At 37.4% G+C, this 20,883-nt stretch overlaps 1 protein-coding gene across 2 annotated transcripts in view; it reads left to right on the forward strand.

The window, feature by feature from the left end:
- The window catches only part of Prkd1 (protein kinase D1), a 269,305-nt gene that overhangs the window by 213,089 nt on the left and 35,333 nt on the right, over positions 1-20,883 (forward strand). For both annotated transcript variants that reach the window (XM_034514444.2, XM_034514445.2), the window contains 9 exons: positions 1,613-1,823; positions 1,988-2,065; positions 3,638-3,842; positions 5,255-5,378; positions 6,821-6,898; positions 8,281-8,560; positions 9,283-9,335; positions 11,334-11,406; positions 12,808-12,914. In XM_034514444.2, coding sequence (XP_034370335.1) covers positions 1,613-1,823; positions 1,988-2,065; positions 3,638-3,842; positions 5,255-5,378; positions 6,821-6,898; positions 8,281-8,560; positions 9,283-9,335; positions 11,334-11,406; positions 12,808-12,914 — 1,209 coding nt within the window. The remainder of the gene's footprint in view (positions 1-1,612; positions 1,824-1,987; positions 2,066-3,637; positions 3,843-5,254; positions 5,379-6,820; positions 6,899-8,280; positions 8,561-9,282; positions 9,336-11,333; positions 11,407-12,807; positions 12,915-20,883) is intronic.

Consider the following 20,883-nt stretch of genomic DNA (forward strand, 5'->3'; position numbering starts at 1 on the left):
TCACAGAGGAGAGGAAATGGGCCAGAAAGAAAGACGGAACAGGCCACTAGGAAGAGCTACTGGGATCCGGGATCCGGCATCTGCATTAGGAGACTGAGACCCTAGAGGATGTTGGTGCTCTGGGAGGAGGAGCTTAAGCACATAAGCTCCAGCAAGACTAAGCATAAGTCTGGTGAAATTAGAATTAAAAAAAGAAAGGAGGATGAAAATCCTACCTGATCACAGCTGAGTGTGGCCACTCTGCATACTTAATAGAGATTCTATGGGTCAATGGAATCAGTGGACCAGAGATGGCCTAGAAGGCAAGGCCCTTTCTACACATCAGGACGTGTTTCTTTTTCTATCATTGAATTCTAATTACGAATACAGCTGTGGACATAACATTCCAAGCAGAATCCTCATGGCACATATCGTTTTGATGCAGCTAGAGTGTCTACAAATTCATTTGGCCACTGAGTAATAAGTGGCATTGGATTGTGTTTAACCAGAGACTAAAATGGATTGAGATTTTATGCAAGTGGGACTTAGTTTTTAACTTGTCAATAGTTCTTCCAATTTTCAAATTAGCATGGCAAGATAAAAATACAGGATTCTTACAGCAAATAAGTACAATATTTTGGCTCCAGTCTTTGTTAGCATTTAATGTAAAAGAATTATTTAAAGCGTGTGAGCTTTGGTGTGTGAACTTCTCATAACTAGGACCGTCTTTTAAGGCAGCTAACAGTTATTCATGTAGAGTGGGAGTTAACTAATTAGCTATACAATTACAATGGCTACTAACATGTAATTCTGTCCATCTTTTATTCCAAACAAATGTATTCTAATATTCCCAAGTATGTGTTCATGGAATTGTTCAAAGGTATTGAAGTAATATTTCATTTTAGTTAATACAGTTTTAAAATCTATATACTAGATTTATTAAATAGTCCCCAAATGATAGACAGTAAAGCACAGTGGTGTTATTATTACCCCAAAATACCAGTCTTTTTGTTCCTCATGAAGCCCATTAATTACTATATTTCTTAATTCTAAGAAGGGTTACCTCACTTTAGCCCTTTCCCTTTTTATATAATTGAGAAATTATTTAAAATCACATTAATTTTTTTCCCTCAAGGAAACCCAAAGAAAGTGGAGGCGTCTTTCAGAGCGAGTACTGTTTAGAGATTAAATTTTCATCTCTACCTCTGTGAGCCGACCACACCTCTATCCACGTGAATGTGGTGATCTAGAAAATTCCTGTGAGAAGACAGAAGTGGGATTAAGGAACATTCTTTGTTTTCTTTCAGTTTTGTATTTCTATGTTAAAAGGAATTGTAATTAACATTTTAAAGTAAAGAGAAAAAGAGAAGAAAAGAAGAGAAATGGTTTAAGCATCCTAGAGATCAGGTTCTTATGTTTAGGTCTCCAGTTTCCGGCTTCAGACTAGACAGAGTAACTTATATGAGAGAAGGAGAATATACTAGATTAATCAACGGAAATCTACTTTCAGACTGCCTCGTATTGGTGATCAAATCGCTGAATTCAGCAGCAAAACAAAATGAAACTTAAAAATAGAGTTCAATCAAGTTCAAGTATCTGACACCTTATCACCCTTTACGGTTTCTCAAAACAGCAAAAGTCTCCATCGGAATCATTTATCGGTCGCGAGAAGAGGTCAAATTCGCAGTCGTATGTAGGACGGCCGATTCAGTTAGACAAGCTCCTAATGTCTAAGGTGAAGGTGCCACACACCTTTGTCATCCACTCCTACACACGGCCCACAGTCTGCCAGTTCTGCAAGAAGCTCCTCAAGGGCCTCTTCCGGCAGGGCTTGCAGTGCAAAGGTGAGGGCCACTTGGGAACCATGTACTGGCCATGGACCACGTGCCATGGAAGACTTAAATGAACTGAAGTTGCTATATTTTTATGTTGCTATATTTTCTGTGTCTGATAAATTTATGGTTTTTTTGTTTGTTTGTTTGCTTCATCTTAAAACCATCATGATTAGATTGCAGATTCAATTGTCACAAACGCTGTGCGCCAAAAGTACCAAACAACTGCTTGGGTGAAGTGACCATCAATGGAGGTAGGGAACAAACAATTCATAGCCATATTTTGTGTTGCATGCCCATCACAGAAGGTGGTGATTTTGCTTTATCAGGGTTTTTCTCTTTTATTTTTCAGTTGAGAAATTTGTAATTCAGGTCCAAATAAACAGTGGTTCATTCCAGATCATTGGGTTTTTGACTTAATAATAATACAACACCTTCATACAGTATACAATTAATATTGAAAATTTGCATTGCCTATCCTTGTTATTTTATTCCCTACGCCTCATTTGTTCAAAAAGTCCCTGTTGGAATACCTACAAACGAGCGCTCCCATGTAGTTTCCCCGCCATGCTTTCTTGAAGCACTGAGGCATAAGTTAACTTCCGTCCCTACCTACTGATGAAAGGCAAGATCACAGACTGGACTAGAAGCAAATATCCAGACGTCTAGCCTTTGCAGGCTCCTGCTTCCAGTGTATACATGGGTGTGAACCTGAGTCCAAAACAGGAAGAGTTTAATTTGGCCAACCAGCAGAAAGTGTTTCTTCCTGTATTTGGAATATATTCTTGAGAACAATCCAACAACATGTATTAGCATTGATACACTTCCTTCCCCTAAATAGTATCCCTATAGGCTGTCACCTTTCATCAGTGACTTAGGATCCAGGCTCTAGTTCTCCATAGACTGTGAGCTGTTTAGGTTCAATCTTTACACCAAGGGACTTCTAAATCCTCTGGTTATAGAAACTCAAGAAGATAAATAGCTATTTGTATTATGAAAAGCTAAACAATAGATTATTGCATTTATTCTCAAAGAAATAGACATAGAAGGGGACAAAAGGCAGGAAGGGGCACTTTCTAGGAAAACATTCTTATGCATACAGATTTCCAGCCTAGAGGGCCAAAGTTAAGTGAGAAAATTGAAAGCTTGGCGATTTTCCCACTTTCTGAAGCTTGTGATATTGACTCTTTTTCAATCCCAGGGAATGCCAATTGGACTTGATAACTAGAACCCAGGGGACATAGAGAAGTTTGTGATGTTGATAACTTGAAGATTGCATTTTCCCATGTAGTCAGTGCAATGCGGTAAAATGGGAACATCCCAGATTTAGAGGCTCACAGTCTCTGATTGATCTGGTGTTCTTATTTTAAAATGAGCAAAATACTTTAGGTATTTAAAAGCTAGAGCTCATGAGAACAGTTTAATATATTGGGATACATGATTTAAATGCTAACTGCAATAGTAGTTATAGGTGACCCCCTTTTCATGTGAAGACAACACCCACATGTCTTTCTTTCTGTAGGAGGCCTGATCCATGAAATATTTCTGTTTTCAATTCTCTTGTGCTGGATGGGGCCTCCCTGAACTGTTTTCCTGAGATTCATTTTAGAGCTTCTTCATTTTTAACGTGCATTTGCCTTGGAAAATGGGAAAGAAGCATCGGGCTGTGAAATTGTGTGTTTACTTTTTCATATATTCACATACTATGATTCAGTTAGTATATGGGGCAAGGAGTGACTTGTAATTGATTTGTTAGGATTGCCTTTACCTTAAGCACCGGCCCCAAGAGTCTAGAATTATTTTTCTTGGGTCCAACAATTTTCCAGAATTGCTTAGCCCTGGGGCAGAATCTGATGTTGTCATGGAAGAAGGGAGCGATGACAATGACAGCGAGCGGAACAGTGGGCTCATGGATGACATGGACGAGGCCATGGTCCAGGATACTGAGATGGCTTTAGTGGAGGGCCAGAGCGATGGTGCAGAGATGCAAGATCCAGATGCAGACCAGGAAGACTCCAACAGAACCATCAGGTAAGAACCCCAGTAGGACTCCTCAAGCTCTTAAGTGGTTCAGTCTATAAAAGAAAGAATGTTCCTGACTTTGTACTGAATAGCTGTGTAATATATAGGAAAGCCTGTGGAATGAGGAGGCCTGGTTGCCCTGGGAGAAGAGCTTGTTTCAGATCTGGTATTATTTATCTGTTGACCCATTTCCTTTGTGCATGAGGGATACACATATTTACTGTGGTCACTATTAAGTTAATAGTTAATGTTAACTCAGAGTTCATTGCATGGAAATGCAATATCCAGGGGTCAGCCTTAGCAGAAATCATTTACTTTAAGGCTGATTTCTGTTGTACATATCACAGTCTGTATGCACCTCATTGTTTTTCACTTTATTTCAGAAGTCTATGTAATTTTCTACCTATTACCTACATTTATTATTTTAGCCCCGTGTGATCTTCACTTTTCATATTATTAGTCAGTCTAGCATGGCCACCAGGTCAAATGGAACTGCTTCCTGCTGTGTAGTTGAATCTTATTGAGGCCATGCCTGTTCACACTGTCTGTGGCTGCTTCCCTACTACAATGGTTAAATGGTGAATTCTGCAAAACCCAAGATCCTCAGGACCTGACTCCTTACAGAAAAAGTTTCCCACTCTAACTAATTCACATTACAAGCCATACTGACAATTTTCTGTCCAGTTTACAAATGTCAAATGTATTAACACATTGAAATTAACCATGATCATGCAAATATATGGTGCATGTCTTCCATTTACTAGAATAATAAACATTCTTTTAGTAGGGAAAATTATTAGTCTTATGACTTTGAAGAGCATACAGTTCTTTTGTACCTGAGGATTCGTGGGAATCATGAAGAGAGGGGATGAGGAAAAAGGTACGAAAGGAATCACTTAAAACAGAAAAAAAGTGAAGGATGAGAAGAATCCCATGAATACTAGATAGGTAAAAGGCTAGTTTTAAGCTCATCTGAGAAGTTCTAGTTTGTTTTGTTTTATTATTTGTTGAAGAAATCATTCACATACAGTTTGTATAGAAATACGTTATCTATAAATTATTATCGTTGTGCCTGTTGCGTATCATAAACTTTCTTCTATGATTTTGAATTCTGTGGCTTCCAAACACCGACAGTAAACCCTGCTGTTTTCCTAAAACTTTGAATGCCATCAAGCTCAATGAGAAAATCTCTATGTATCTGACTCTGCCTAGGGAATTTTAAAGTGAACATCTGAAGTACCTGTCACTCCCCCAAGAAACTCACTTTCTGAGCCATCAACCTCTGACAGTACATTTCACTGAAAATAAGATATGCATTTCTTTGACTTGTGCTTTGAAATAGTTTAAATGAGCTTTTATTCGTGGGAAGAAGATCCTGAATGTGAAAATATTTCCTTGCTAACATATTTTGACTTTTCAAGCCCTTCTACGAGCAACAACATCCCGCTCATGAGGGTAGTGCAGTCTGTCAAGCACACAAAGCGGAGGAGCAGCACAGTGATAAAGGAAGGGTGGATGGTCCACTACACCAGCAAGGACACACTGGTAAGAAGACAGAACTGCTTGCTATGAATCTGATGCCTCGGGGGGACGATGGATATGTGAGTTCTTGGGAGTAGACCTCACAGCAAAGGCATGGGGTCAGCAGAGCATTTGCTATCTGGATGTTTGATGTAAGTAAAGAGGCATTGGGGTTAGAATAAACTGTACAATGCAAGTCCAGAACAGAAAAAAAAAAGTCTGAAGACGACTGGAATATCTACATCATTCCAAGGACAGCCATGAAAGGAGTACTACATGGTTTTAGTATGTCCCTCTGTAGCCTACAGGTTTCAAGGAAACTGCCTTCTGGGAAGCAGGAGAGAACACTGATGACTGTTATGTATTCTCAAGACCTAAACACTTTGTTTAAAAATTGAGCCACTAAGGTGTATGACAACCTTGTAGTGTGTTTCCCTTCTTACCAGCAGGACCTGAATAGCTGAATAATAAAGTTGTGTATATGGCCAGAAGAACGCATCCTTGAGGCGTGGCTAAGAGTTTAACTAATTGACATTCAGTGAGAGCTTTTCACTGTCCTGTTTCTGTCTCTACCCTTCAGTAGGATTTCCACCATGCCTTTAGGTAAAGAGACACGTGTACCTTAATTGATCATTTATAATTTACACACCTTCTTATGGGAGAGAAAATTAAGTTCAGGACTCAAAGTGAATACTATAGCTTTCTTTTGGGGCCAGTTGGAAAATATTTAAGGTATATTTAATGTTTGTTTGGTCTAAGAGTGGTTGTGAGAGACACCAAAAAATGATGTTAAGTCTCTGCTTCTGAAAAGATGCTAATGCATGCGTCCCCGCAAAGGTGGTGTACTGAGTGAACAAAAACTCAGTCACTAAGTCACAGCGATGAGCTGAGGAGCCAGCTGAAGAGGATGTAAGTGTCAAGTCCATCTGTCTAAACTTGGAAACATGAGGTCAAACCTTCCATCTAATGAAAGTTATTTAGTGATGTAGCATTCAGTGTTCTATGGAGAGTAGACAAGAATATGCCTAGCTGAATCCTCAGGGCCTGTCATGTTCTGAAAGATAAACACATACAAACCTACCTGCTACTAAGCTCTTTTTTTTTTTTTTTTTGTTTTTTTTTTTTTGTTTTTTTTGTAGAGTACAAAATCTCCTTTAGCTTTTTAAGCAAATAAATGTTAAGAAAAAAAATGGGAGTATTTTGGTATTCATTGTGTGCATATGAACGGCAAACCAGGTACTTCCCAGGATGTTAATCCAGTGTCTCTGTTATAACTCACAGTCTTAGAAGTAGGTACAGAAACATGTCACATTATGCTCATTAAATCGCTTCTTGAGTTAAATTGTGAGTCATTTTGGTATAACGCCCTTAAGCTTTTCACCATCAAATCCATGTTCCCTCTGAGAAATTGCACTTGTTTTCTATAAAGCGTGCAGATTTTTAAAGTTTTGTAACTTCCATTTCAGCGGAAAAGGCATTACTGGAGATTGGACAGCAAGTGCATTACACTCTTCCAAAACGACACCGGAAGCCGGTACTACAAGGTGAGGCTGGCTTCTTTCAGTTTTGCCTCATGGTGTTCCTTAAGGTACGCAGGAAGTTGGTCCACATCCAACAGTGTGGCTGTTCCTGAGCTCCTGAGGGAGACCTTTTTAATTGGTGGTATGCAGTTTTTGTAGGAATTCAGATGTGACATTGGTTCATCTGTGTGTCTCACAATTGCCAACAAAGTGCTTCTGGCCCAGGGCCTGGTGAGGAGCAGGATAGTGGAGAAGGAAATGGAGAGGGAGCTAAGTGAAGCACTTTAGCAGAATTGTCTGCTTTCACTAGAGTGTCAGTGGTCACAATCAGTGACTAAGAGTAAATTCTGACATCCTCAGGAACCCAGCACTGGAGGTTAACAGGTAGATCCATTCCTCCACATTTATAAGGATCACATCCGTTTATTTATCAGCAATTGTCTGTTTTTCTACACTAAATAATATACAAGTAGTATCTAGCTTAGTTCCTGTGATACTTCATGGTCCCCATTGCACAGTTCTGACACAAAAGAAAAGGTTTTAAATTAAGAAAATAAAATGATTACTTTAGTTTACTTTATGCATCTTGCAGTACAGTATGGCACCTCATGTTTTCAATACTTAAATGACTTTTAAAAAAACTAATTTTGCACTTGGGAGGGATGGCTCATTCAATAAAGTACTAATCACTTAATCATGGGGATCTGGGATCTGAATTTAAATTCTCAGAATGCATGATGATGATGATGATGATGATGATAATCCAGGCATATTCTAATATGTCTTATAGCTCTAATGTAGTTCACAGCAGATGTAGGCAGACTTCTGGTGTCTTTGCGTAAGCCTGAGTTCAGTGAGAGATCGTGTCTCAAAGATGGCTAATAGTGGTGCAGGCACACATTATTTAAAAACAAGACTACTTTGTAAACCAATTGCTGTGATTTTTCTCAGTGAACACTCCTCTGTGTAACTATATTATATTAGCAAATATAGAATCAACATATGTTTGACTGAGGTAATTAAAGAAACACTTGAAATAAAAAACAGCCATAAATACCCAAATGCTTTTTTAAAGATGTTATAATTTTCTTCTAAGCTCTGTTAGATTCTTCCATCTGCCAAAGGACCAGTGTTAGAGAGAGAGAGACACACACAGAGAGAGACAGAGAGAGAAAGAGAGGGGGAGAGAGAGAAAGAGAGAAGGAAAGAGGAAGAGAGAAAGGAACATTTTCAGAAAGTGTGATAAGACCTCTTGTTATAAAAATTGCATTTTGTGCATATTGTATATGTCATAAAATATTTTCTGTATATTCTATTTGTAACTTCCTTTCTCACATGACATGGGTTTTATTTAATAATTGACATACTTTTAGTTAACTACATTAACCATACTTTGTCTTCCACAGGAAATTCCTTTATCAGAAATTTTACATCTGGAATCAGCAAAACCTTCAGCATTAACTCCCATTGGAGCTAATCCTCATTGTTTTGAAATCACTACAGCAAATGTAGTGTATTATGTGGGAGAAAACGTGGTCAACCCTTCAAGTCCCCCACCAAACAACAATGTTCTCACCAGCGGCGTCGGTACAGATGTGGCCAGGATGTGGGAGGTTGCCATCCAGCATGCTCTCATGCCTGTCATCCCCAAGGGCTCCTCTGTTGGCTCCGCAACCAACTCACACAGTGAGTCCAATGGCTTCAGTCTAGTACACTCAGGCTCCTGATGGCTCAGTAAGAGACCTGCTTTTCCCAAGAGATGATAAAGAAAGACTCCCTGTGATGCCTTCAGTTTGTTTAAACAAGGAATCACTGAAGAAAAACTGCTATGCTTATTAAAATATTTCATTTATTAAATTGTTGTACTTATTTTAATTAGACCTTTATAAAGTCAAGTATAACCTATATTCTACATGACCACAGGTGCCCACAGCTATTGGTCCTAAAAGAAACCATTTAGTCAGTTTGAGCTTTACTTGGAATGCACAAATAGGAAAAAGTCTATTTGCCACAAATCCCCTCCTCCTTCTCTACCCATGACTGTTGTTGCTACTTGATCACCTTATCCCAGGATGAAAAGCCCATTCCTTAATGATTTGTCAGCATTATAACAGAAACAATTAATTTCTAGAAAATTAGTTGTCTGTTATTTAACAGAATTGTTGCATGGCAAAGCCAGAATTGGAAGTCTTTTTTAATCTGAGCACTATGCTGACAAATACATATTTAAAAACAAACTATAGAGTTTGTAATGTTAAGGGAACTAATATATTTTAATAGAAATTTTGTAGAAAACTCTAATTGCTGTGATTAATGTAAATACAGTAGATGTAAATGTTGCTCACTGAGATATTTTTTAAATATTCCTTAACTATTTTATGCCTGTTTCTTTAAACATGCACTTCCAGAAGATATTTCTGTGAGCATTTCCGTTTCAAATTGCCAGATTCAGGAAAATGTGGTGAGTCTGTATTTATTAATAAATCCCAGAATGTGATTACTGCATAATAGAATGTGATAGATTTTTATTTATCTAATTTTGTTTATTTTCTCCCATGATATTTTAAAAATAGTACATTGTTTACTGATTTTTCTATATTCCAGGTCTGTTTATAATAACAGACATTTATAGTGTAATAAACAACTTTTCATATTTATCTTGGAAATTATTTTGGTTTTTTTTTTGTTTTTATTTTTGTGTTTGTTGCAGTTTTTGTTTTGTTTTTGTTTTTTTTGTGTGTGTGTTTGTTTGTTGGGGTTGCTTTTGTTTGTTTTTAAATCAAAATAGGACAAATGGTTTACCAAGAACATTGCAGGAAGGCAGGCTTGTAGTGACAGCTCGGAGTACTACTGATCCACACTTGATCCTTGAAATTTAATAGTTGGGATTGCACAGTAAAATAGATGCCTTAATAACGTAAAATTTTTATTTGTAGACGTTTTTTAACATGCTGTTGCTTACCTCCTTGCTAACAAGTCACACTGATAAGAAAAGGGTTATAGATATTCTTAGTCATATATACATACCACAGTCTATATTTCAGAAATGTTCCTTAAATCAGGAACCATGGTCACCATTGCCACCAAACACAGACTTTTTATAAATCAGAAGTTACAGATCATGTTGTGAGATGTTTTACATGAGGCTGCATTTGCTTGATTTCATCTCAGTACTCAAAATGCAATAACGCCTTTTCCTACCTCAGTGCTGTGATCAACAGCATTAACTGCTTGCTCGCTGTACTTAAGACTCGAAGAAACTAGTGTGCCATCCTGCTTACAGTGACTTGAGATTGTTTGTCAAAAAACAAACTCCATGAATATATGTTCAGTACTGCTCTTGTCCCTGGAATTCTTGATGACCTGGTTTAAACTGAACAAAGGCAAGGATGAATTATAGGAGGCAACATCAGAGTGAAGGTTGACTGGATGCTGTACATCCTGAGATGCAGGTCTCAAGACTGCATGGTTCTTCTGCACTTGCTTAGACAGAGAAGACCTTGGGGAATGCAGGATACTCTAAAGCTTCCTGGGTAGTTTCTTGGGGATCTCAGAGGCCTTTTATTTTGGTTGTTCACTGAAAAAATCTGAAATGAATTTTCAAAGAAATTTTAAAGAATTTGTTAGTTAGCTTGGCCGCAGGGGGAAAAAAAGGGACCAGAATAATGATTTTCATTGCCAGAGTTTTGAATTCACCTTATGAATTCTCCAAAGGGATCACAGTACACAAGCTTCCTAGTTGCTTTCCAAGAGAAGAGAAGGAAAATGGTGGATGTACATTATAGACAGGAGAATGTGGCTGAAAAGTGATTTAACAAAATAAAGAGTCGTAGAGTTGAAATAGGCAGAAAATGTGTTAGGAGGCACAGTACCAGGAAAAAGAAAAAGTAAATGTTTTGTAGTGTTTCCATGAAGACACTTACCAAAATGTGCGATATGCAACCCAGATTAGCTCACTCTCTATCCAGCGAGTATATTTTTCCAAGTGGCAATACTGTGTGGGTCATTTATGTAGTAAGTGGGATTCCTGGAATGGTTGTCTCTAGCTTAGGTTCTTGTAGAAATGAGACATAACCAGGAATAGCCTCACTTTCCTGGCCTGAAGGTGAAGCTGGATTGCTACAGACATGTGATGGGCCCATGGAGTAGTTAATGAAATTTCTAAATTACTAGTGCAGAAATAAGAATACATTTCCAGATATTTATAGTAAATTCCATTGATTGGTTTTAGATCCCACTTCTCTCTATTAAAATGTGCCATATCCCAAGTACTTAAGGGCAGAATAGTTTTCAAAATATTATATGAATGTAATTTGAATATTATAGTCATTGAAGTTTTATCCAACATTTACAAGTGTTAAGTGAGCTTTATATTCCATCAGCCAATAGTAATTATAAAATGTAATAGGATTAAAGCTTGTTCCCCCTGTCTTTGTTTTTTCTGAATATGTACCTGTAGGATATCAGCACAGTCTATCAGATTTTTCCTGATGAAGTTCTGGGTTCCGGACAGTTTGGAATTGTTTATGGAGGTGAGTAGGCTCAATAAATGTCTTTTATGAACTTAAAAATGTAAGCAGCTGTGTATAAAAATATTATATTACCAAGAAAAATATAAACAAAAAAGGGATATATATCTGTGTGTCTGGGAGTCACCTTCAGAGGGGCTTCTTCTGAGATAACCATTCTTTGAAAAACTGGTAAATTTTTTGAGTTTCCTATTCCTGAAAAACTTGTTTTCATATGTATTTGAAAACCCTATTAACAATGTTGAAGTAGTTTGATTTTTTTTTATTTAGAGAAAATATTTTAGAAACATGGAAGCTGTAGTTTATAAGCAAAGCAGTTCCATTTTCTCTTTCCATCTTGGACTAGATCCTCACAGGTACTATTTGTCAGTGAACCTGGAACTCTTGAACTCTAACCTTTCCTCATATATCCAATTTATAGTATCTAAATGTTTTAGCCTTTTAAGGTCAATGTTGGTGTTTTTTACTTAGATCCTAGACAGTTGAGTCAAATTTTTCAAGCTTTTATGTAAGTAATTTTAAACTTTTACCTGCTATAAAAAATGATATCTCAACTTATTTTGGTAATTAACAAGTTATTTTTATGAGTTTGTGTTTTATAAAATAATCATGTCTAACACTTTTACTTATTGTTTACTTTTATCATAAAATTACAAAAACTCTAAATACAGAATTTTCAATATGAAAATTTAAATTGCTCTATTTTTCAAATCAATCTTGAATCTTATGAAAACTGAAGTTTTATGAAAACCTAATGAATATTAAGCACTGAAAACATGAGTAGTAACCACTGCCTTAATATATAGTCCTGTAATAAGAGAAACCAAGCTTAGTTTATTTTTCTACAATGTAACAATTGCATATTAAAAATAATGGTCGACTGAGTGTGGAAAATATGTCACAGCACGTAGGTGATGGTGAGGCAGGGATGATGATAAAACAGATGAGAGAGCAGCAATCAGAAGAGACTTTGAACACTGGACACTGACAGACCCGAAAGACTGTGTGTAACAGGGGTGGAGCTCCACAAGGAAGACTGGGAGTGTTAAGAGTAGATATATAGAGATGGAGGCAATTAGGGTAGAGAACGTGGCCTCCACAATGACTAAGAAGTGAGTGAGCTACATGAAGCGGTCACTATGTCAGGAACTGTGAGTCAAGACATGAGGACTGATCTTCAAGAAAGTGAATTCCCATAAACCCAAGGGAATACACGGATAGAGGGAAGCCATCTGGAAGGGACCAATGAAAACCATGAGAACAGGATGCAAGAACAGAAGACAATGGGTATCAAAGGTGCTGATGGAACATAATTTCAAGGTAGTTTATATGGCCAACACTTTAACTACAACTGTTAATTTGCTAATTAATTATTTTTTAATGTTTCTCATTTTTATCTTGAAGGTAAACATCGTAAAACAGGAAGAGATGTAGCTATTAAGATTATTGACAAATTAAGATTTCCAACAAAACAAGAAAGTCAGCTTCGTAATGAGGTTGCGATTTTACAGGTAAGCCTATTCTCACTTGAGAGTTGTAAATCCCCCTCCCTGACTTCTGTAAAATAATCAAAAGTCATGCAGAAACCTACAGCTTAGATAATTCAGAGCAAGTTAACTGGAAAGGCAAACTGAGTCAGACTTAACTGAATGGTACCTACAAGAGTGTACAAGAGTTGTTCTTTTTAATATATTTATTACTACAGTTTAACATTAATTTCCATTAAATAGGCATATTTTCAGGACGGACATGCTCAGAGCAATTTGTCTTAGATCAAAAAATATCCCCACCTTCATAAACACTTCCCCCTTTACATGAATGGGATTTGTAGCTGTCATCAAATGAGGTGTATAAACACATATCTGAGAAATAAATTGTCTAGGTCTTCCTGAAGCCTTCCATGTCTCTCCAGGTGAGTTTTTCTCTGATGTGAAAAATGTCCCAACTCCCATTTACAAGAATGTCCTGCCGGGCAGTGGTGGCGCACACCTTTAATCCCAGCACTTGGGAGGCAGAGGCAGGCGGATTTCTGAGTTCGAGGCCAGCCTGGTCTACAGAGTGAGTTCCAGGACAGCCAGGACTAAACAGAGAAACCCTGTCTCGAAAAACCAAAAAAAAAAAAAAAAAAAAAAGAATGTCCTATAACACCAGAATATTTTAGAAGACTTACTGTGTGCCTAATGTATATAATTGTTTGAATCACTTTTGAAAATCAAAAGGAAATTGAGCAGCTATCTGCCAACTGGTTAACATGGCTGTCTATTCAATTTATGTTTGATAAGTAGAGGTTTTAATATACATACCAAAAGTCTTACTTTTGTCAGTTAATATTAATTTTTGACCTGAAATTTTGTTCAAATTTTCATTTATGTATCAATAACACAGTGTTCTGCATCTGCTGTTTGATTTAATTCCCATTTATTGAGTTTTGCATGTAAATGTAACAGATTTGGGTTTGCCCAGGCTGAGTAGTATAAGCACATAGTTTCAATATATGGGTTAGGCTGAGGCAGTAGGATTACTATGTGGACACCAGCTTGAGTTACATAGGAGACCTAGTAAAAGATGGGTAAAGAGAGTGTGAGAGAGAGGGAAGGAGAAAAGGAGCTAAAGGAGATAATTACAACCAAAACCTGATGCCTTCTTATATAGAAAACAACATTTTTCTGATTGTCAGAATTTCTAAAATTGCTGCTTTTTGCCTTTGGGCAATGACGTAATACAAAGATCTATTCACAGAGATCTTTGTCTCTGTACCCACAACTACAGTTCCAGCCAGTTCTTGTATTCATGACTTGATACTTGCTATTCTTTGACCAGAAAAGAAAAATTAATTGCTGGGGCTAGGGAAATAGCTAATTGGGCAAAATGTTTGTCACAAAATCATAAGGATGAGAGTTCAGTTCACTGGCACCTAGAATTAAAAACGTGGACATAAAGGAAACATGCTTCTATAATCCTGGCCAGTCAGTCTAACAAGTGATTGAGCTCCATCCTTCAAGTGACTATGTTAAAAAAAATAGCTTCTATGGACACACGTGGATATATAAACAGGCTTGCACACCTGCATATACATTTGCACAGACAGACAGACAGACACACACAGTGTTAACTTTGTGACATTAGGAATAAGTAATATCTATAAATTTAACAGAGAGCATCTTAGGAAGACTGGCTCCTCCTTCTTTAGTACCCACTCCCATGGGGTCTCCTGGGGCATATTTTTCTGTAGAGGAAGAACTCCCAGATATGGAATGGGTGCCATGGCTTATGTTGTTTCTGAATCTGAGAAGCGTTCAAGGGGCCTACAGGATTCAGGATTGTAGTGCCAAGTAGTGAAAAATAGCCCTTGCATAGTTCTGCCAACTCTTCCTTGTTGCACTTGATTTCTGAGTCTGTAAAGTAGCATATTTTAGTTTATAACAATCCTTAAACTAATGCAAGTATAGTGTGAGAAAAAGCAGAATTCTTCTTAATTTTCCATATATATTTTTATATGTAAATGTGTAACTCTCTGTGTAGATTATCTTATTCAGTCATTAGAACTATAAGCTCTTGAACTATTTTTGAATAAGAAGAGTTAAGTTAATAGCATAAATTAAGGGAAATAGACCATTTCATTACCTGTAAATATATATGTAATTATATTATTATTATTATTATTATATTAGGAAAATATTAATGAATTTTAGAGTTTAAAGTTACTGCATAAAATCCCCAAGGGATACATTCATGTTATTTTGATTTCTTATTATGTCAGCACAATAGGAATTAAAGGAAGCTTGTTTATTATTATCAAGGATATTACAGTGAACTAACACATCTATATAATTCAACATTTTACTTTCAGAATCTAATTATAAATATGATTTTTATAATATGCTTAATAAAATATAAATTTACTTCTAAAGGTTGTTGAAGATGAAATTTATGTACAAGTGTACCAGTATCAGAGCACACACAAAGCTTTAGCTCATATGTGTGAGTGTAATTCTGTTTAATATGCTAGTGTTTCTGTTTTTCTTGAAGTATATTTTTATTTACACAGTGAATAATGCCAGATTTTCTATTAATAATACAATTTATAAAAAATCATTTAGAATTATAAAACAAACTATTTATAGTAGAGTATATGTAGGGTTTATGGAACTTAGGGGAAAATTTCATAAACTCTTTGGTCCATAAATTGTATAACTTTGGGTTGATAAATATATGGGCCTCTTATCTATCCCTCTGATTTCTTCTCTTCCCATCAGTCTCTGCTTTTCAGTCTTTATTGGACTTTATTAATATAGTCCTTTCACAGAACTGATCAGTTGTTCCTTTACAAATCTCTCTGTTTATTTAACCCTGTACTTAGCAGATTCCATTTCTTCTCCCTGCCTGTTCCTCAACTGCCCTCATAACCTCATCCATCCATCCACCAATCTAAGTGTCTTAGAAAGACCGGACACTCTTTCCCAGAGCAGGCTCACCTCTTATCAAAGAGCCATCTATCATCCATTCACAATCCCTCTGTGATACTGCACTTGAGGACTGATGCTTGGTAAGTATTTCAGCCTCAAATTTCTATCCTCAGAGCATCCCCACTTCATTGTGCTATCTCACCCCAAATCAACCTGAAAACAAACAGCAAATCCTAAAGTGAGCTGTCTTATTCCCACAGGACCTTCCCTTCAACTAATGAAACTATTGCTATTTACATGTTACTGTGACACATTTCCTTTCTTTAAGGAAAAAAAAGGAGGTCTTCTAGACCACGTAGAAATGAATGAAACCCTTGAAGTTATTTAGAGTCTATTTGGGTTGTCAGGTATAATGGGCTCCAAATCAGAGATGCTGGAAAGTATAGAAAACAATCATGAGACCCAACTGTGATCTAGAAATCAGGATACTACGAAAGAAAATGTAACCTATGTGAAGTTATAAAAAGCTTTACAGCTTTCCGATAAGCAAGCAAATAGATGGGAGAAAAGGGGAATGCTCTGAAAAGCCATTTCAGCAAAGACAATATCCTTCTAAAATAACTACCAAAGTAGGAATCACATTAGAAATTTAAGAGTAATATGCAAGCGGTTTTCGTCATGCAAATCAAAGCACAAATCCATGAAGGAATGGAAGAGAGAGAGAAGCATAGCTGATGTGCCCAGAGTTTTCTAAAAAAATATATTCCTTTATTTACATATAATACATAAATAACCTGTGCAGTGTCAATGATGTTACTTGTATGTCTGTTTCTTGGGCTATTTGGTATTGGTGGCTCTTCCCTGGAAAAGACTGTGTTTCCCACTCTCAGCTTTTCTTAGTTGCCTGTAGATCTTTGCCTATGGTTAAGAATTCATGTTTTCCTCCACCCATATTAGCTGAATCATTACATTCAGTCTTTGAAGCCATTGTTACTGGCATTAAATATTACATGACTTGTCTAGTATTATATTCCTTGTCTAAATCTTCTAGAAATTCTGGCCTTAGTTGGAATTTAAAGATCTGTACACTTATCTTCAAGATACAGAGTATGTAAAGTTTGTCATTGAGTTGACTAGAAACTAGTCTCTCTATCCTTCAAAAATTATAAAGTGAATCATTCATATAAAAATGAATAATAATGTAAAACTGTTAATCATTTAATATCATCAAAATCATATAATAATCATATAAAAATGATAATCATAATCCTGTGAATTAACCCAAATAGTGGGTTAAAATCTATATCGTATTGGTTATATAGGCAGATTTATGTTTTTAAAATTGTCTTAGAGGTATGTGATAGATAGATAGATAGATAGATAGATAGATAGATAGATAGATAAATAGATAGATAGATAGATAAACACATAATACATACATACAAACACACACATATACATAGAAACATACATACATAGAGATAGCTACATAGACTCTTTGTGGCTTGATAACATGTTTTAGGGTGGAATACCATTTCATTATCTGGATATGCCACAAGTTATCTATTCATCTGCTGAAAGATATCTTGCCTCCAAGTTTCAGCTATTGTGAGAAAAGCTGCTTTTAAAATTTAATGTACAAGCTTTTTGAATGTCTATGTGTAAGTACTAAAATGCATAATTGTTAGAGCATGCAATCAAAGTGTGCTTAGTTTTACAAGAGACTGTTACCCTGTCTTCCATGGTGATGGGGCCAGTTTGCATTCTCATCTCTATGACCAAGAGCACTGCAGCCTCACCTCCTCTTTAGAACCTACTGTTACTGATATCCAGGTATCTGTAGTTCTAATAGGTCTATACAAATATGTTGCTTAATTTTAATTTCCTTAATGATATGTGATGTAAAAGTATTTTAAATATAGGGGGTTTTCTCATCTGTATAGGTTGAGAGGTGCCAAACCTTCACTCAATTTTTATTTTATTATTGTTTTTATATCATTAAGTTTTGGCAACTCTTTGGATATATTTAGGAGCAGTCCCTTATAAAGTTTGATAAAATGCATCTTTTAGAACTCTTTTCTCACAGTCCATAAGTTTTTTCTCATTTTCTTGATTTGCTTGAAAGATCCCTGATGCTGGGTAGAGAATGTAACATTTTATCTTATCCTCTACACTGAAAAATCAAGAAAGGGCAGAACAGCCTGAGAGATGAGGGGCTTGTCTACATTTTTTCTCAGCATGCTGGCTTCCATTTGCACCTAGCTGTGTCTCCTTTTGTAAGGAAAGGAGAGGGCTCATTATATTTACCACATCGCTGTAGCAACTCTGAGATCTGCAGCTCGATGGAGGCATTCCAGACTTAGTGAACCTGAGAATGACTGAGTAGTGTCTGGGCATGTTCAAGGAGATATATGAATGACAGCATTAAGTAACCTTTACTAAACAGATATTGATCTTGTTCCCCTCACTCACCCCTATAACTGCTACTGAGCAAATTCCACTTAGTAGAGTGCAAGGAGTTACAGAAAATTTCACAGAAGTATATATAAAGCACTGGATTGTTAATCATGAGATAACTCCCCAGAGTGCACGCCCTTTCCTGATGCCAAGATAAAGCATGTCTGTTTTCATTAACATTTAATAGAGGTTCTCCAGACTATATATTTAGCTCAATGGATGAAGCACTGCCCTATAATGGGGAGTATTTATGGGAACTCATGGGCCAGCTAGCCTGACATTTACATCTACCCTTCAAGAATACCCTCCACAACAAGAGACCATTCATTAAACAAGATAGGAAGCCAGCACTAACATCTGAGTTTTAATCTAACCTCTATATATAGTGTGTGTATACCCACACATACACCCACATATCACACCTCAAACATATACATAACATACATATCATACACACTCACACATGCACATACACACACACATATTACTCACACATCACACAAACTCAGACATGCATACACATACATCATACACTGTTGTGATACTGATTGCAAAACATTACTGAAAATGCCATTAGCTAAAGTAAAGAGCTGTTTACCCATATGCAATGGAAGACACAACATTTTTTTCTAGGACCTGGATTATGTGTTAGACACTACACCATAAATAGGCATAGCTTTGTTGTGCTTAGTTTGAAGTTTCCTAGGGAGCTGAGCAAACCTCTGTTCACCACACATAGCATGTAGATAAAGAATTCTACCCAAATCTAGCTTAATGAACCAATAAATTTTAAATAGGCTTATTTTCTGGAGCATGTGAAGTATACTACTATAAAAAAGGGTTGTTTTTTTTCAGCAGCTATTAACTATTCATATACCCTTGAGAAAGGGCGGACCCTATGATCCCTCCCTTAAACAACCCTTGACTTCCTATAGCTTTAGAGAGAGATAAGTCCTTGTAGCCTCTCCTTACCTTCACTGTTGAGTTACTAGTACCAATACTGTGTCAGCCTCCTGACTGATGGCAGTATGAGAGGACAAGTCTCATGTCATGCCTAAGGACAGCCTCTACATGTTTATATTCTACATGCCATAATTAATTCCATGTCAGCCATTATCCCCTGACATCATTTACTATTTTTACCAGCCACGCAGGAACAATTGGTGGCTGCTAAAACCTGAGCCTGGTCGAGATGTTTTATGGTTTCTTTGGTTTTAGTGTATCAGACTGGGAGGTATCCTGACTATTGTTGAATATCCCTCCAGAACTAGGAAGAGTTTTAAGGTCACGTTTAGTGTATCACCCAATACTTACTTACTTTCTCTCTCTCTCTCTCTCTCTCTCTCTCTCTCTCTCTCTCTCTCTCTCTCTCTCTCTTTGTTATTGGATATTTTCTTTGTATACATTTTAAACATTATTCCTTTTCCTGGTTTCGGCCCTCCAGAACCCCCCTATCCCATCTCCCCTCCCCCTGCTTATAGGAGGGTGTTCACCCACCCACCAACTCACTCCCACCTCCCCCCACCCCCGCCCTGGCATTCCCCTATACTGGGGCATTGACCCTTCACAGAACCAAGGGCCTCTCCTCGCATTAATGCCTGACAAGGCCATCTTCTGCTACATATGCAACTGGAGCCATAGGTCCCTCTAAGTATACTCTTTGGTTGGTGATTTAGCCCATGGGAACTCTGGGGAGATCTGGTTAATTCATATCTTGAGTTTAAATTCTCCTATAAAGTTCTGGTAAGTGAACATCTGTAACTCGGAGATTTGTCTGTGACAAGTGGGCTAAAGAGGAAGAATAGCGGGCTATGTCATTCACAACAGATCTTATTTTATTCTAGGCATTAAAACCAAAACCAGGGTATAAATGACTTCTTGTATGTCACATTCAAGCCAAATGCCCTGGACTTTTGCCACAGTTTTCCATGGAGGCATCTGTCTTGCCAGATCCTCTTTATTGGATTTGGCTCTTGTACCCAAGATGATCCAATATACAAAGAAATGGTTCCGTTATCCCTTGGCATTATGGGGTGCTGTCTAAAGATGGAGTGAGTTCATTTTCTTGGCTTCAGTTCCCACTAACAGCCTCACTATCCAGGCACTTATAATCTCCCTGGAAACTTTACACACTTCTACAGTGTTTAGCAGCTGCAAGAGAGTAGGACTAAGGAGTTGTAGGACCCCACCTCCACCACCACTACTACCACAACCACCATCACCAGCCCTGTCTGCATGGGAATATTAATCAAAACAAAAATGCAGGTTCACTAACAGAAGAGACCGGCGCTCTCTATTCACAGGCTGTTCTTAATTTTCCTCTGTTGGGAACCTCACTAGCCCCATGTTCCGGTGGCCAGAAATGTTGCGGCCCAAGCAAAATGTTGAGGCCCGGGCTGCCCCGCGTTTGGCAGCCACTGTATCCCGGCCCAAGCTGCCGCTCCAGTCCGCGGATCAGGGTTCAGCAAGAGAGAGAGTGAGGGCGGTCGCGAGGAATGGAGACCAGACAGAATGTGTTTCAATCCTGTTTATTCTTCAGTCTCTCTTCCTCTAAGTGTCTGATTCTCTCCAAGTCCTAAGTTCCTAGTCCCTAGTTCCTAGTCCCTAGTGCCTCCAA

This window comes from Arvicanthis niloticus, chromosome 11 (assembly GCF_011762505.2).
Source record: "Arvicanthis niloticus isolate mArvNil1 chromosome 11, mArvNil1.pat.X, whole genome shotgun sequence".
Lineage (NCBI taxonomy): Eukaryota > Metazoa > Chordata > Mammalia > Rodentia > Muridae > Arvicanthis > Arvicanthis niloticus.